Here is an 18,090-nt window from a genome sequence, read left to right as displayed (position 1 = left end):
AGTTTACTCGCGTGTGCTTTAGAACAGCCTTCATGGGCTCTGGATTTGAGCCCTGCTTGGCTGCTCACTAGCCTGAGGGGCCTTTGGGCAAGTCACCACCTGTTGATGGTGTGTGAACACAGACCCCCCCCCCCCCGCCCCCCGCCCCCCCCCGCCCCCCCCACCCCGCCCAGCCCCGCAGGCTGCAGGGACAGGCGGTGAAAACACAGAAAGCGCCCAGCGGGAGTCCCAGCACACCACAGACGAGCACTGAACATTCACCCCCTCCCTTATGGGCAACATCGGGGTCCAACCCTTGGGCAAGCCCCTCACGCCATCTCTCCCACACTTTTATTGCCTAGATCTCAATTTGAGAAGTGGTTAAAAAGAGCACAGGCTTAGAGTCAGACAAGGGTTCAAATTCTGATTTTTGCCATTTTGCAGCTGTGTGATCTTGAGGTACATGCTTAACTTCTCCGCGCCCCCCACCCAGACCTAGAAAACTGGTAAGAGTCACCTCCACCCTGCATGATTGCTGTGAGGACAGATGAGGCCAGCTAGTCAGACATGGCATGTGGCACATAGTAGCTGTTCAGTTAACCCTGGCTTCCTCCCTTTAGCTGCCTTTTGTTGTTCCTTTACGGAGAAAAGGTTTACTCCTGGGTCAGAGATGGCTGTCTGTGGGTCTGGAGAATACATCCTGCAATGTTTCTCCCTTGGAGGGCTGGAAACCTTGGCCAGGAAAGGCCTCTTGAAAACCCCAGGGTCAGTTTCCCTGTGTCCAAGGACAGAGGCCTATTTTTAAGCCACCCCAGCAGCATCCCAAACGCACTGTACCACCCTCTGAATGATGGCGCTCATTGCCCCAACCCAGCCTTTCCTTTGATCTAAAAAGAGTCCAAGGAGATGGCATTTACCGCCAGGAGGATGGCAGGAAGCACAGCTCTGGCTTCTCTGGATGCCGAGCTGACGGCCTCCAGCGTGCTGGCATTCAGCAGATGGCATTCTGGCTGAGACTTTCAGCAGATTCCACTCCACCGGTAAAGGGAATTGCCAACCCTGAGGACAGTCTATCCTGCCCCCTCCCTCTCCCTAGAGGATGTAACTAGCCTTTTACTGAGCCCTGGGTACACACCCGCATGGCCCTCTGTGTGTAGAGCTGACAGTCTTACAACCCTTCAGGGGGAAGCTGCACTGCCTTCACTTTCCAGATGAGGAGGCCAAGGCAGCAGAGCCGGGCAGTGGCAGGAGGGGCCCTTCCCCACCCCCGCTCCTCTCCAAGATGGCCGGGGCCTTGCTAAGGGTGATGAACGCTGTGCCAGCCTCTCTCCCCGGAACACACCCACACGCCACTCACACAATTTGATGGACAATGTCTGGGGCTTCCCGAACCCACACACATCTGACCTCAAACTGTGGACCTTCAGTAAGAAGTCTCTGGTTCAGTGGCAATGGGAGGAAGCAGCACAGTGCACATGTGTGTGTGTGTGTGTGTTGTGCGCGCGCACACATGCGTGCACACACTCTAAAGAGAAAAAGGCAAGGCCGGTATTGGCAGGCTTTCTGTCACCCAAAGCAGGGCAGGGATGTCGGTCTCCTTCGGCAACAGAACACCTTTTCTATTGGTGGGTTTGAAAGTGGGTTAGAAAGAAAACAACCACGCCTCCCTCACCTCTGCCAAAAAGAGCAGTGACATGCACCCAGGAGACAGATGCCAGCCTAATGGGACTTTGTTCTCTGTTTCCGAGGCCTGGTCGGCAGCACTCGGGGTGGAAAGGGGCCAGCCCACGCTGGAAACCACCACCCGGCTCCTCCCCGCTCCTATTCTTTGCAAACAGAGTCCGGTCAGTGCAGTGCAGCGGCCTGACACTCCTGTCGACAGCTGCGAGGAGGCCTGGCAGCGGGGCTGGAGGTCACGCGGCACTGCTCGTTGGGAGAAAAGGCTGCTCCTTCCAGGTCTAAGCGGCAGCCCTCTTGGCTCAAGTGGGCTCTGATGCACTGAGTTCCCAGGGGGTGAGGTCATCCCCACCCCCCATCCCCAAGTCTGGTCAGCAGAGTTGGGATTCCCAAGCTGGCTCTGACCCTCTTCTGGGCCCCTCGGTTGAGGTCTCTTCTTGATAAAGGGGCCCGGGAAACTCCAACTTCAGAAGCGCCGGCTCACAGGGTCAGGGCCCCCTGCTGTGGAGGATGGTGGGGGGATGCACCCTCATTCTTTCTCGAGGACATCACTTCCTCCTGCATCTGACATTTACAAAGCATCTGCTCCAGGCCGGGGCTGCGCTGGCTGCAGGCGCTGACGACTCACACGCAGAGCCGAGACCAGTGCGGGGTGGACACAGACACCATGATTTCATGTGGGGGTCAGCACCGAGGGCTGCAGCCAAGCTTCTCAGGGGGCCACTCTGGGGGGTGACAAACAGTGGGGAACTGTGTTTCAGGCTGAGGGAACAGTACAGAAAAAGGCCTGGAGGAGAGAACAAGCTGAGTGCCCTTGGGGAAGGGCAGGGAACAGAGTGTAGAAGGCAGAAGGGAGGGTGGAGAGGGAGTCAAGGGCTCTATCACAAAGGGCCTTAAAGGCTGAGCAGAGGAGGTTAAGGTCCTCAAGAAGCCTGGGGGCCTCTGAAGGGCTGTAAGCGAGGAAGGAATCCCCAAGGATCCATCTCTCTGAAGAATGAGATTCAAGTCCTGGGTCTTCCCATAGAAACTGTCTTTTCCTCTCTTCCCTGCCTATCAGAAGGACCTGGCAGGGCGGGAATGGGAAAACCAGGCCAGGTTTCAAACACTGCTTCCAACGGCTGGCACAGTCCTGCCCTCGGCACCTGCTTCTCCTCCAGGCAGCTTCTGGCAGCCGCCTGCTGATAAGCCAGCTGATTGGCCAGCAGGCTCCTTCTCTTTGCCCTGAGGGCAGCCACTCCCCCAGCCTGGGTGGGGCCCAGAAGCCTGACCGTTCACTCCTAGCCTCAGCCCTAGGGGAGCCTGCAGGGACCCGGTCCCAACTTTGAAACAACAGATCCACTGGCCCTACTTTTCAGGATCAAATGCAGCTGGAAACTCTCCTAGAACTTCACTGCTCTGGCTTCTGGAGCTGAGGAAATGCTCTTCATAAGCGTCAGGGCTGGGTAGCGTTTGCTGGCCCTGAGGGGTGGGAGCCTACCCCTGCGGCTCTCCCAGTGTATACCAAGGGTGAACCATGCTGCCCATTCATTTATGGCCTCACCCTGCCAGGTGGCTTCCTCAAGAGGAAACTGAAGCCCAGAGAGGCAGACATCTGGGCCAGAGGCCACCCAGACTGTGAGGGCAGTGCCTGTCTTTGAATCTGGTCCTGTCTGACCCTGGAAGTTTCATCCTTCCTGTTTTATGCCTCATTCCTCCCCAAGGTTTCTCACTTATCCCCTGAACTGCAAGGAAAAAAAAAATGGCTATGTATAAGAGACAAAGGTGGAGTAAGGCCTGGCTTGGTCTCGGGGGGTAGGGGGGCGTAGGCAGGGGTGGTGTTGCTTGTCATCAATCAGCCTGTTTTGAGCAACTCAAAGGTCAGGGGATGGCAGAACTTGGGATGAAAAATCAGCAGCATCTAAAAAAAGAAAGCAGATTATAGCAGGGGGTGGAGCCCCAGTGCCTAATGGCCCCAAGGTCAGAAAAGGGGATTGGAGGTGGGCATGATCAGAGAGGGACACTCCCAGGGGCCACGTAGAGCCCGGGGCTGGTCCTCTGCCCACCAGATGTCCTATGACCCTCCTGAGAGCACTGAAGGAGGTGACTGCTACCAGACCTACTGCCGCTGAGGAAGGAAGGCTCAAAGAGGCTGGGAGAGCGGCCCCAGGCCACTGGGCCAGGAAGTGGTACAGTCAGTGTCAGAACACACGCCAGCCGGGCGCCCACGGCTAGGAAGAAGACGCTCTGGGTGCTTCGGGCAAAGGGTAGACGTTATCCCTACAGGGAAGGAGCAGCACAGTGCGTGGGTCCTCAGCTAAAGTCGAGTCCTTCCCTGCCATGTTTGGCTCTGAGGCCCGCAGAGAAGCACCTCAAGGGCACCCCTCCCACTCTCCTCCCTTCTCCAAAGATCCAGGTTTCTCTTTCTTCTGCCCCAGACCCGGCAGGCTGGCCTTTCTGCAAATACCCGAGGGCTCCAAGTTGGTGAGTGTAGGCTGAGGATGCCTGAAGGAGTCTGCATGGCTTTCTGCCCTCTGACCTGAGGGGTAAAGGGCAAATGTTGGAAATACACACTCCGGAGTCCTGATAAGAATCTCCATTTCATACATCCTCAGCACTGACGATCCTAGAGTTGCTGGCTCCCTGGGGCCTCTCTACATCCCTATGACCCTGTTTCTCAGATGAGAACATAGGTCCAGATGGGGAGGGGTTGGCCCAGGGTCATGGTGCAGGCAGACAGCTGGGTCAGGATTTGACTCAGATTTGAATCCAAAGCCATGCCTGCTCTTGACACTATGTGGCATCGCCTCCCTAGCCAGCCAGGGAGTACTTTTGGACTCGTCACAGGGCCTTGAGAGTGTGACCCCACACTATTGGGTCCTACTGCTCCTCTCTGCTTCACCAGCTTCAGGAGCACAGATTCCTTGCCTTCAGTGAATTTGAAGTCCACTTATGGAGTCCCCATCTTATATCGGCTCAGACTTCTCATGGAGTCTCCTATTTATTCCTCATCAAACTCCCATGAGGGAGGCACCATCATTCTCCCCACCCTAAAGATGGGAAAGCAAGGTTCAGAGACGGGGAGTGACTTGCCAGGGTCACACAGCTTAGATATAGAACTGAGATTTGAACATAAGACTGCCTCCAAAACCAGTGCTCTTTCTACCCCCTCTCTTAGGGATTCCAGCCGAAGACCCCATCTGCAGTCTCTCTGTGACCCTTTGTAAGGCTCTGGGCCTCAGTGTTCTGATCTGTCAGATGGGAGGTGGGACATGGTGATTCCAAGCATTCTCTAGTCCTGGGAACAGAGTCCCTGAGAGACCTGTCTGCAGGGATGAAGGTCCACACCATCCCCAGAGACAGGGAAATTCTGCTGTTCCGTGCTCTGCCCTTGAAGCACCCAGAGTCTTAAGGGGAAGGGAATGTCTTTTGGGGGTAAGGATCTGCCCCTGTGGGGTGGAAAGATACCAAGCAAACCGGGCTTGGAGACCCAGGGCACGCGGGTGCCCACCCATCTCATAAATCCATCATCCTTGCAGAAAAGGAAAGAAAATGTGTGTCTGCGGGACATAATTATGATATAAACAACGCGTAATGTTGAGGACATAAACAGAACACACATGTTAATGGCTGTGGGCATTCTGCCAACTGCCAGTGCTGCCCCGACTCTCCCACCCCACCCATACCCCCGAATGGCTTACTCATTAAAGAACTTTCTCCCCTCTGTCCAGCATGAGACGAGAGGCTGCCCTGAGCCCCAGTAAAAAGGAGAATGAAAGGGAAGGGATGAGAGTGAGCTGGGACTGACATCCAAGAATGGCTGCTACTCAGAAGTACCTGCTGCTAAGTGTGGGAAAGTGCTGAGGCCTGGAGGTCACGGGGAAGGTACAGACCCAGAAGGGGGAAGGTTGCTCCATCTTTCTGTGCCCCAGCTTCCTGATCTATAAAATGGGCCTAAAACCTCCCAATATGCAGAACTGGCAGGGGGATCATATAAGCGAGAGATTATGAAGGGCCCTCCATGTGTTCAGCAGATGAGCACTGGGGAGCACTTCCTATAAGACCACAGGGTCAAAAGGCACCTTCGCGGACAATTTATCCCAGACCCGTCTGCTGCTCCAGTTGTGTCTGCCACGTCCATGTCAAGCCCCAGTCGGGCCTGACGCCAGTGCTGCTCCAGCAAAGGACAATTCCCCCCCTGCCCTACTGCCAGACAGCCTCCACAGTTAGAAAGTTCTTCCTTTGACTGAGCTGGGATCTCACTGATGTCCACACATGTCTGGTCGTGTCTGTGCTTGGTCCGTAGTGCCCTTCCCTATCAGTCTGCTCCCCTGCCTCATGCATCTGAGACATGTAGGATGTGAGACAGACAACTACAGAAGTTGAAGAGCAACTAAAAAGAAAACTGCCAGACAAATACAAATGTTCACAGTTTCAACACTCCGAAGGCTTCCAGGGCAGATGTGAAATGCCCCCACCTGACCCCCTGTCCCGACCCGGCAGTCATCCATCCAGCATCAACACCCCTTCCTTCTCATCGGAATCGCACTGGACTACGTGTGCTGTGTGCCCTTAGGCAAGTCACTTTCCCTCTCTGTTCTCCCAACAGTTATATGGGGCTAAAAGCAGTAGCTGTCTCACAGGGCTTGTCCTGAGGGCTCGATGCAGGTGCCTGCTGAGAATAGTGTCTGGCACAGACTGGCTGAGTGATACGAGCTGGTGGTTATTATTCTTCTTTTGTGTCTGTCTCCCTTGGGAGTGCTGGGCTCAGCAGGGAGCAGGGGCTGGCTTGCTTAGTGACTACACAATCATACCAGGTGCCCCCCTGAGCATTCACTATCTGTCAGACACTTTGCAGGCCTGAGACGTAACATCATTATCTCCTCTCTGCAGAAAAGGGAATCGAAGCAAAGAGAGGTCAAAGCGTTTGTCTGGAGAATAAGACTCAGACCCAGGGATGGGGGCACCCAGCCCATGCTGCCACCAGCTCTGCCAATGATGACAGCACAGCATGGGGACAGGATTCTCCTGGCCTGCAGGAGAGCCCGGGTGCGGGGTGACGAAGTGCCCTTGCTCGGGCCACGTGCCCTTGCTGAGGGACTGGCAGGGGCTGCCTGTGGCTCTGAGCCCCGTCAGTGGGAAGGATGCGGGTGGCAGTGGGGCTGGGGGTGACCAGGCACAGCCAGCTTTTATCAGGCAGATGGGGCAGGAGGAAGGGGTGCAGAGCTCCAGTTCACCCCGTCTCCTCCAGAGCAAGATTCCCAGAGGCCACCTCCACCTTAGGAGTTAGAGTCTCCAGGCCGGGGGTGAGGCGGGTGGGGCTGGGGGCTGGGCCTTTCTATAGGCAGTTTCACTCTGGCTGCTGGGCACAGAGGTGCTTCACCTCCCCAGGACAGAGAAAGTAAGAAAGTGTGCCTGCGGGAAGGACAGCCTGTGGGGAGGGGGGTTCAGGAGCCCAGGATGAGGACAAGAGGCCCCGGGGGCAGTGTCCCACAGTGACGGGAAGGGGCTTTGGGGTCAGGCAGGCTTGGGATCAAATTCTGCTCTGCTACTTCCTTGTCTCCTAGGCCGGGGCAGTTCTCAGGATCCTTCTGAGCTCAGTGTCCTCATCTGTGAAGTGGGAGCCAACGTCTGGAAGACGTGTCCTGATGGTTTAAAGGGGATGAAACAGAGAAAGGGCCCGGCATGGGGCAGGCGTGCTGCAGTGCTGACCACTTGGCTACACCCCCCAGATGGGTGCTCACAGCCTACAGCACGTTGGCCCCCTTCCTCTTCCCTCTCTGCTTTAAGCTCCTGCCACACGCCTGGCCTCTGGGCTTCTATTTTCAGCCCTCATAGAGCACCACCAAGTACAGAGAGCCCTTTGGTCCAAAAGAGGAGAGAGCTGACTCTTTCTGTCCACGGAGAAGATTAAACGGCCTGTTCTGAGCAGCCTTTGTGGCCCAGCCCAGCAGACACAGAGCTTCATCCCAGTGGGCAGTGTGGCATCTGAGAAGCTGAGTCTCCTGACTGCAGGCCAGAAACCCCTCTTCCTCTGACCTGATCTTCTCCCACCACTCTGACTTCATATTGCCACCCCCACTTGCACTGGGACCCCCAGAACTCTGCATCTCCCCCTCTACATGCCCTGTTCTCCCTCTCCTTGGGCCTTTGCACATCTAATCCTCTGCCTTGAGCAGCCTTTCCCATTCCGTTGTGGCTAACTTCTCTGCTTTCTGGTCTCAGCTGGACAGCACCTCCTCCAGGAAGCCTTCCCTGCTTCTCCTCCCAGCCCCTGTGTTCCCCTCCCCAACTTATCATAACTGCCTTGTCCTTGCTAGTCTCTCCCACTAGACCTGGCGGTCTGGGGGGCCAATGCAAACTGCAAAATGCAACCTGCCATGCAGATTCTTCTCATCAGAAATGAGATGTTTTGGACAGGGCTCAAGGAACCTGGGGGAGCTGCTGTCCATGCTATGAAAGGGAGGCCTCTCAACCCAGCCCTTTGACTCAAGCCTTGTGGTCACCTGGGGCAGGGTTGTCAAGGCAGGAAGTGACGGGCACTTGTCAGTCACCCCCCTCTAGGGACCCCAGGAACGGGCATGAGGGCTCTCCTTTCCATGGAGGCAACAATAACCACGACAGTGGCCGCCCTGGGCATTATGCTAAAGCCTCTGCCTGCTCTATGCTGTTTAACACTCACCCCGCCCACTGTGAGGGAGCTGTGCACCCCCACTTCAACTGAGGAAACTGAGGCACAGAGTGGAGTCCTTGCCCACCATCACTGCCCTAGGAAATGGTCACGCTGAGATGGACCCAGGCAGTCTGACGACGAGGTGCGTCTAGACCAGGACACCAGGCCTCCCACTGCTGCCAGCCACTGACCATGCTCATCACAGCCCTTAACCGCTGCCACCCCAGAGAGAAACGCATTTGTACTGTAAGATGCAACATACACACACACACCGGAAGCAAAAATTTCAGAGAAAAGAATACTTCCCACCTGAATACACTCGATATTTTACTTTTTATCCTAGTCTAGGTAACTAAAGGGCTTCCCTGGTGGCTCAGCGGTAATGAATCTGCCAGCAACTGCAGGAGACCCTGGGTTTGATCCCTGGGTTGGGAAGATCCCCTGGAGAAGGAAGTGGCAACCCACCCCAGTATTCTTGCCTGGAGGATCCCATGGACGGAGGAGCCTGGTGGGCTGCAGTCCGTGGGTCGCAAAGAGTGGGACACACTGAGCGACCAACACTGTCGCTTTCATGTCGTTAAAGGCTTTTTAAAAGCTGGGCTCACACGATCCACAGTAGACCACCTGATCTGGTGGCCAGGCCCTGTTTAGGTGTCAGCCCCTCCCTCTCTGAGGCACAGGGTGACGGCGCCTCCTGCTCTGCAGTGATATAACCAACCACCTGACTGTTTTACTAGAGCATTCCATCCTTCTTCCACCAGTGGCCAGTTCCCGGGGGAGGGGAGCTGCCAGCGGCTGTCCGTTCATTCATTCCAGGGCTAGTACACAAGATGTGCCCAACAGATGTTAGACAAAGGAACGAAGATGCGCACTCGGGAAAATGCAGAGCAGAGCGCACCCCAGGGTCATCCCAGCCTGGGTGCATAGCACTTAAGCAGAGATCAGGGTGGGGCAACTGAGAGATCAGATTTAGGGCAACTGAGCCACAGAAGACCCTGAAGGCAGACAGAAAAAGAAGACATTTGAGTTGGGGAAGGCAGACATGCAGTGGGATTTTCCTTCAGATGTCGCCTCCTCCAGGAAGCCTTACTTACCCCCATTACCCCAGGGCTCCCTCCTTTCCTGCCAGGGGAGACAGAGAGGAAAGGAAAAGAAGTGGGATCAGAAAGAGGGTAAAAACAGAGGGAGGCCTTAGTTCCTTTTGGCTCCAGATTCTCCATGGCAACTTCTCCACGTTTCCTATGCATTAGACAGACTGTCCTTCTTTCTCAATTCCACGGATGAGTAAGACTGCTGCTCCACTCTACCCTGCCCCGCCCCCAGCATCCTCACAGGCCATCACCAAGGAGCCTTGACTGGTCAGGGTCCCTAACCACATGCTGACAGCCTGGCAGGTTTCAGGGCTGTTGGAGGAACCACTGTCACTTCGAGAGGCTCAGGCTCAGGCTCAGGCCTCAGATGGAGGGCTACAAAAGTGATTCTTCAGGACCTGTGGGAGGGAGGCAGATGGGGCCAGACAAGGCAGGCAGGCCCAACCGAACTTCGTACTGTGACTGGGTAAGGGAGGAAGAGAGGTGCAGAGAGAGAGGGACGGCACTGGCTGGGTGATCCGTGCAGCCGCCGGGATGGGAGAAAGGCCGCTGTCCTCCTAGAGCTGAGACAGTCCAGGTCTAAGGAGAAAAGTGGCTGCTGGGTCCTCGGAGCATTGGCCCCCTTTGCCAGAGGGCCGAAGACCCAGGAGGCCTAACACCTAACACGGCCTAACACGGCTCTGGATCCACCAAATAGAGAGAGAGGCCGGGCAGGGAGGGCCCCAGAGCGGCCCTGGGGCAGCAGGTGCTTCTGGTCTGGACGCAGCATCTGCAGATTGACTGTCCGGGTTAGGAAGACTGGCTCTCCCCCTTATACTGGTATGCCTTTATCCTTTATGTCTCCAATCCTCCATCTGCCTCCCTGTAAGATGGGGATAAATATAGACCCTCTAAAGGGCATTAGGAGGATCTGAAATAGGTGATGTGGGTAAAGCCCCTGACTCAGGGCACAGAGCAGGTTGAGCATGCTTCCCATACTCCGGAGCTTCGGGACACCGCTCACTGACGTAACACTAGAGAGGGCTGTTGACTTGGTCAAGCATGGACTGGCTTAATGATTAAACCCAACCAGCAGTTTGAATTCAGCCTCTTCTCCAACCAGAACTACCAGTGAGTCCTAGAGTGAGCCCCAGGGGTGCACGGAGGGAAGGGACTGAAATGGGCTGGTGGGAGAAGGGGGAGAGTGCCTCCCTCCCTCCCTCCCTCCCTCCCTGTGGAATTCTGCTCTCCCCTCCCCCGCCCTGTGTACACTTCTTATTTTTTTCCCCTTGCAAAACCCAGATTAAGGCTAACGGAGTGCAGGAAAAAAAAAAGGCCATGTGGTGGTATTAGAAGAGAGGCCTGGGTCTGCTGAGCCCAGCTTTGCCACTGCCTAACTGTGTGAGTTGGGGCAGGTGTTGCAACCTCTCTGGGCCTCAGTCTCCTCATCTGTGAAGTGGAAGAGAATGACAACTTATTTTGCAGGACTGAACTGAAACTAGAAAGGGAATGGGTAATGCACACAGGAAGAGCATAGCAAACCTGAGTTCCCATGCTGACCCTTAATGCTTGTTTATAGGGCACTGCAAGGGACCGTAACGGTGCTGCCCCTCAGTCGATCACAAAAGACATTCCTTTTGGGGGGGCATTTCCTTATCACATGCAATAGCACAGCAGGTGTACTCTGGGGCACTCAATAAATGGTATCTGAACCATCAGCTGGGAGGCTACTGCATGTCATGGGAAGACTGCAGGACTTTGGAGCTAAATAAACCTGGATTTCAATCCTGGTTCTGCCAATTGGATAAGCCATGTGAAGGGAAATGAGTCATTTTACCTCTCTTAGCCTTGGTTTCCTTATCTGTAAGATGGAGATGATAATGCCCACTTTACAGGGCAGTTGCGAGAACTCAGTTCATTCATTCATTCAACAAATATTTACTGAACATCTATTATGTCCTACCCACTGCTGCAGATGCTGAATATATGGCAGTGAACAAAATAGGCAAATTCCTCCTGGGGGAGACAGACGATAAACAGCTAACTACACAGCCCATGTAGCACGTGGTGATCCACGCTAAGGAAAAACCCAAAGCAGGGGAGGGAGTGGGGAGTGCTGGGGGCAGGGGCAATGACAAGAGCTGCCTGGAGCAGACACCATGTGGAGGTCTGGGGGAAGAATGTTCCAGGCAGAGGGAACGGCAAGTGCAGGAGCTTTAAGGAGAAGTGTGCTTGGCATGTAAATAAAGCCACATATGCAGGAAGCCTGGCATGGAATCCAGGTGCTCAGCAAATGCCAGCTCTCTATTTCAAGTCCCATAGAAGGAACACCACGCATGTGTCCTTTCCCTGAGAATGAAAGCGCAAGGATTTCTATAGGGCAATGCTGAGCCAAGGGCTCTTTCCGCCTAAGATGCAGGCAACATGTGAGCTCCACCACCAGTTTTGGGGCCCCACTGAGCCCGGCTCTGCGCTGGGCAACCAGGGATATAAGATGATCAAGATGTGGTCTCTGTCCTCAGGTAGCCCCAAGGAGAGTCATGGAGGTGGGTGATGACAAAGCAAAGTGGTCCGATGAACATGCAGAGACAAGAAGGTATTGGGGTGGCAGAGTAACAGATGGGATTGGGCGTGGGTGGTCAGGGAAGGCTTCCTGGAGGAGGTGACGACAGAGCTGGGTTTTGAAAGATAGACTAGACAGTGAAAGGATATTCTGGGTGTGGAGAGCGTCAGATACTGAGCACAGAGGTGTAGAAAACGGCACCGCGTGTGTGAGAAACTAAGTACAGGCAGGTCAGAAAACAACACATGGTTCTTCGTGTTCTTGGCACCTGCAGCCTGATGTGGCGCAGGAATTCCAGTTTTAAACGCAGTGCAGGCTTTAGTCCCAGTGGAGTCTGAATTTTTCACGCTTAGCTACTGCTGTGAGTAACCAACCTTAACCCCAGGTTCCCAGCCCCGGGGTGACCCAGTCCACAGAGAGAGGGCTGAGTGGGATGGAGACTTCATAAATATCCAGCTATATTTAGCCTGCCTGGCAGGCGTCTGTCCCTTCATCTACCCCAAAGCCGACCCACAGGTGGCAGAATGGCTTTTTTTTACTAGAAGAGCATAAATGTTTCTTAATTAAGAAATCTCACAAAGGGGGCTCGTATCTTTGTGGCTGGGAGGACACCTGCTGTTCTATTTGCCAACATCCCTGGACACCTCCAGACTGGGTGGGTGGGTTCTCTCCATCCCCGTTAGGGCCATAGCCCTGGCCATAGGGGGCGTGGCCACACTCGGGTAAGAAGACCTGGATTCGAATCCCACCTCTGTCACTGACTAGCTGGTGACCCTCTGCTGGCAACTTCACCTCCCAGAGAATTGGTGAATTCTGTGTGCATTGGCCTGAAAGCTACCCAGGGGCTTATAAGCAGAAGGAGAGGCTCCTCTTCTATAAGCCAGCTTTGGGAATGCAGGACTCAGCACCATGCATTTCAGTCCCTCCCAGAGGAAGAAACAATTATTTTTTATATATAATTATTTTTGGATATAGCTCTAGAGCAGAGATGGGGTGATACCTTCCTTTCCTCCTAAAACCTCACATATGTGACCCTCACCTTCTGCCCAGGATGCTACAAATGCCCAGCCTTAAGGCAGAATAAAGACTTATTCTAAAGATTTGGGGGCGGGGAGAAGGGTAGGCAGACAGACACAGATCCCAATCTCAACGCGGCCCCCCCCAACACCAGCAACATGACCTTGGGTGTGTCATTTCCCCTCCACAGAGCCTCAATTTCTTCAATATAAAACTGGGATACACATCTTTACCGCGAAGCTTCTTTGCATGCTGGGCACTGAGCCTCCAAGCCTCTGAGCAGCGCTGATTTATTCCTACAGTTACCTGGTATTTTCTAGCAAAGCCTTCTCTAGCCCACGCCCACCTCTTCCCAGCTCTGAATCCCCCTACTGTGGCCCTGAAAATTCTGGGGTTGTATTAATTAGAGGGCGATGCGCTCAGCGGCGGCGACTGCGAGGGGTCTAGAGAGCCCCCAGCTGAGCGGACACCAGAGGGGGGCGCAGCCGGGGTGCGCGTGGGAACGTGGCCAAACCAAGCAGCATGTGCCGCGGGGGCGCTGAGCGGCTGGTAACTGAGGTACGCCTGCGAGCACCCCCCGCCCCCGACTCTCAGCCGCTGCAGTCCCGACACAACCGGCGGCTTCTGGCCGTCGGAAGCTCTGAGAAGCCTGGCTTCATTCACGCCCCGGAGCGCCCCGGGCTCCTTCATCAGCGCCCCCGGGCTGGAACAAAGGCAAAGCGGGGCGCGCAGCATCGCCCCAACGGCCCCTTCGCGCATCTAACCAAAGCCGGGAGAAGGAGCACGGGGGTCCCCAAGGTAACCAGGACGCGGTACCCGCCCTCCCGGAGCGCAAAGCCCAGCCGCTCCGCGCGCGCTAAGCCGGGAGTCGGGAGGCACTGGAGACTCTAGCCCACTGCGCCCGCCGGAGCGCTAAGGGGAGTGGGGGTGGGGTGGCTCTCCGGAAGTCACCCAGAGGGTCCCCCGAGGAGAGGAGAACCCCAGCGCCTGCCTCTCGGGCAGGGCTTCCCGGCGTACCTGGAAGGGTCCTGTGCACCGTGTTGCCCATCGCTGCGTCGGGGCGCGGCGTTGGCGGTGGCGCCGGCGCCCTCGGGACGCAGGGAGGCTAATTACGTGCTGGGCCGGGGACCCGGGCCGGGGTCTGGCTCCGGGGCATCGCGGCTGCACCGGCGAGCCGGCGGGCTGCAGCTGGGGCGGGTGCTGAGAGGGAAGCGGCGGCAGCAGGAGGAGGCGGAGCCACAGGCCCGGGCCCGCCGGCTCCGCCCCCGCCTCCCGCCGCCTCCAACCACGCCGGGAGGGGCGGGACCGCGGCCGCCGCATCTTTTGAAAGTTTGCTCCGGGAGGCGGGAGGGGAACCGCCGAGCATCCCGCTCTCGCCGCTCCCGCGCCCGGGTCAGGAAGGCGCGCTGGGCAGTTGGGTGCCCTTGAGGGTGTCAGGCTCGTCAGCCAGCTGGCCTTTCAGTCATTAATTCCAACGTTTTGAGAAAGCTTAATGTATGCCAGGCTCTGGGCCACAGGGGGCCAGCCCCTCGCCCGCAGAGCTTCTGTGCGGGGGTGGGGGCGTGGGAAGGGTCTGGAACGAAAACACCCAGCACAAGGTCACCTTGGACAGTGTAAAAAGCTTAAAAACAGTCCAACCGGGGTGACGGGTAGGGGTGGGACCTTGCACTCACAAGTGGGAAAAACCTAGGCCGGGTCCAAAGATTGGGAGGAGGGAACCTATAAATCATTGATTAAAATATGTATTGAGCACATCCTAGGTGCCATGCGCTGTGCCGGGCACTGCAGATACAGACAATGCATGCTAGTGGTGAAGACAGCAATAACAAACAATTAGGATCAGATAATACAACGATCAAAGCCAGGACGGAAATAAAACAGGACTGAGGGGGTGACTGTGGGGCTTAGGGAGAACCTGGGAGCAAGGCTTGCTCCATCTGAGGAGCAGCAAAGAACCAGCACGGGAAGAGCTGGGGCTGCGTCCCCGGCAGAGAGAGTGACAGGCGTTCCCCATTCATTCATTCACCCCACCTCCCCAGTAGGGGAACCCAGATCACACTCAGCAGGGCATGAAGCCTGCTAGCCCCTGGCCTCACAGGACAGGGCTCCATTTTTCAGATAAAAACATTGAGGCTTGGGAGGTGCATGACTTGCCCAAGAAAAGCTAATTTCAACCCAGGTTTTTTCCGACTCTATTTTCCATGCTCTTGTTTCCTTGTGACTTTATGAAATGTTATTACCCCCACTTCTCAGACAGGCAGATTGAGCCTCAGAGAGTGGAGAACAGGTGCCTCAAATTTCCGAGTAAAGCTGACTGGAGCTGTGTGAATGAAAGGTGGGTATCTGGGAGAGACACCTCCCTTGCACCAAGTTCAGTTTCTCTGGTGCTTTCTGCCTGGAGTGCCTGGTCAATCCCAAAGGGTTTTTGTTCCTCAAGGTCAGCTGAAAGCCTCCACCTCTGGGAAGACGTCTCTATTCCCCACCACCCCTGATTTATCACACATGCTTGAACATAAGGTTGTCTGGTGTCTGAGCTACTGATTTCTCATATTATGGGTGCTCTGTTAGTCATTTCTTTAAAAAAAAAAAAAAAAGAAACATGAGGTCCTGTTTGGGAAAGGTACATTAGTTTCATATATCCTCAATCCATGTGAATTTGGGATGCATACAGAGGTCAGTATTATTATAAAAGGAGTCTAGAAAAGTTTCCTCATATAAAACAGTGCAATGCAAACAGTATTTTGTGACTACAAGTGTTCCAAAGGGAAGGTCACAAAGGGAGGGTGTTGTCAACAGGCCTTTTAAAGGTCACTTTCAGAGCGCTCAAATAAGTGGCAGTGCTGTGCAAATAAAAAATGCACGCCTGCAAATGAAGCCCCAACTGTCCAAATGCTCTGCAGGTGGTACCTGCAGAGGGAGCAGTGTCCCGTGGTCACCTGACACGTGGATCCAAAAGAGCCGTGTTTAACATCTTGGTCCCTGTGGTTAAGGTGTGCTCTGGAAAACCAAGAAGGCTTCCCCCTGCTCTTCCAGCAGGTGATGGTGACACTGGTGTCAAAGCCATGTGCAAAGAATGTGAACCCAAGTAGTTTCTTGAAATTTAGACTAAAGCATTCTTTCCAAATTAATGTTTTATATAAAGATGATTTAAAATATTTATCTCTCAGTAAGGTCTTCCCTGGTGGTTCAGTGGCAAAGAATTTGCCTGCCAGACAGGAGACACGGGTTTGATCCCTGGGTCAGGAAGATCCCCTGGAAGAGGAAATGGCAACCCATTCCAATATTCTTGCCTGGAGAATCCCATGGACAGAGGAGCCTGGTGAGCTACAGTCCACGGGGTCGCAAAGAGTCAGACACGACTGAGCGACTAAACAACAACAGTCTCTCAGTAAGGAAATAAATATTACAATAGACTTCTGACTATCTCACCCCCATCCTTAAAGTTTACATTGTTCACCTTTACTGTGCATCTTTTATTGGGAGAATAGAGATTGCCCTTAACCTTTACTTGGGTTACCAAATAGTCACACGTATACAGTAGTTGCTCACCTCCTCTGAGGTCCCTCTGCACTTTGTCTTTTCTGTTCATTACATCTTCAGGGCAAGTGGTTGTACCTGTTACCCTTCCACCCTCTCTAGTGGCAGATGAGAAGTGTCCTGTGGGCAGGACCCGGGACATATTCACTTATGAATCCCCAGTGCCCACAGTAAGAGGAGCATACACATTTGAACAAACTGACTGCAGAGAGGCATTGCTGTGACGTGGGAGGGGAAAGGAAAGAAAGATGGAAGAAGGGAGGGTAGAAAAGAGTTGTGAAGGAATGAATTTGGTTGATAGTAGCCCTGGACTGGGGTGTGATCAATAGTGATATGTGTGGGGAGAAACAAAACAGGGATGCATCAACAGAGGTATAGTCCATAGAACGAAGGAGGAGCTTGCTGTTCCAGTGCATGATTAGACCTTTCTGGGAGAAGTTGCTTTGGTTACAGGCACCACACTTGAGAAAGAAGACAAAGCTGCTTCACAAAGGTGGGTCAGGTGGCTTTGTGGGAGAGGGAGATCCCAGTCACCCAGGAGGTGTGTAAACAGAAGCAGGGGATGCGGAGCATCCTTGGGCTAGGACAGCAGCTTCTAGTCATAACCTCTCCTGGCTTTGACTTTCACACAGCCCCCTCCCCCTTAGCCACATCCAGAATCAAAGAGACAATACTGCCCTCCCTCGGCACCAGGATCCATGCTTGGGTTGCAGGGGCCCCTGGGTGGGGCTGCTTCTCCTGATTGTGCAGTGCTGGCACAGCCTCCCACGGCAGTGGGTAGAGGGAGGGCCTTGGCTGTGCTCCCTGGCATTGCTTCTTCTGGGCATGCCCTCGCAGATCCTGCCCCAGGCATAGCAGGCAGTCAGGTGCACCGAGCTGGTGAGAGTTTTGTCCAGTGTAGACTCCTGGATAAAAGACCCCTTCTTTCAGGGAACCCAAGGGCCTTTGCACAGGCTCCTCCTTGCAGCTCAAGAACACTCAAACCACAAAGCTTGGTTTTCAAATTGTTGCAGGAAACCTCTACTTTTCAGCAAACCCTGATCATCAAACCCTCAATTTCCAAATCCAGTGGTCTTCACCCACAAAAGCAATATCTTTTTCAGCTCCTGGTTACTAAGTGCCAGCCACGCAGCGGGTATCAGGCTGGACCCTCTGAGTGCTCCTCCTCACAGCCTAGCATTAACGTAATTCCTGTCTGACAGGAGAGGAAAGTGAAGCGCAGTGTGAGGAAGGAACGTCCGAGTTCACCCTGCCAGGAGGAGCAGAACCTCAAGGCTTCTAGCTCTCTGCTTACGCAGAGGAGGAAACTGGCCTCGGAACAACAAAGCCACTCGTCCAGGGTGGCACAGCGGTGAGCAGAGGGGCCATGTGTCTTGAGTTCTAGCTCCTATACCTTCATCCACACCTTGCTGCCCTCAAAGAGCGAATCATGTTTGTGAGCCACTGAATCTGGCCACAGTTTATGCAGCAGCCAAGACCAAAAGGGGAAGAAGCCCTGGCATGTGGCTTTTTCTTGTCCTGTTCTCTTGAGTACTTGGTGCCAGCATCATTTCCAAAGGGAAGCTCATCGCTGATACACAGGAGGAATGAATGGACAG

At 54.6% G+C, this 18,090-nt stretch overlaps 1 protein-coding gene across 1 annotated transcript in view; it reads right to left on the bottom strand.

Annotated features, from left to right (window-relative positions):
• The window catches only part of NEURL1B (neuralized E3 ubiquitin protein ligase 1B), a 44,638-nt gene extending 30,450 nt beyond the window's left edge, over positions 1-14,188 (bottom strand). The window contains exon 1 of the mRNA XM_070357424.1: positions 13,973-14,188. Within this exon, the coding sequence (XP_070213525.1) occupies positions 13,973-14,003 (31 nt within the window). The 5' untranslated portion in view covers positions 14,004-14,188. The remainder of the gene's footprint in view (positions 1-13,972) is intronic.
• Positions 14,189-18,090: the final 3,902 nt, after the last annotated feature.

This window comes from Bos mutus, chromosome 20 (assembly GCF_027580195.1).
Source record: "Bos mutus isolate GX-2022 chromosome 20, NWIPB_WYAK_1.1, whole genome shotgun sequence".
NCBI lineage: Eukaryota > Metazoa > Chordata > Mammalia > Artiodactyla > Bovidae > Bos > Bos mutus.
Note: the sequence above shows the minus strand (reverse complement) of the source record. Positions and strands in the feature narration are given on the sequence as shown.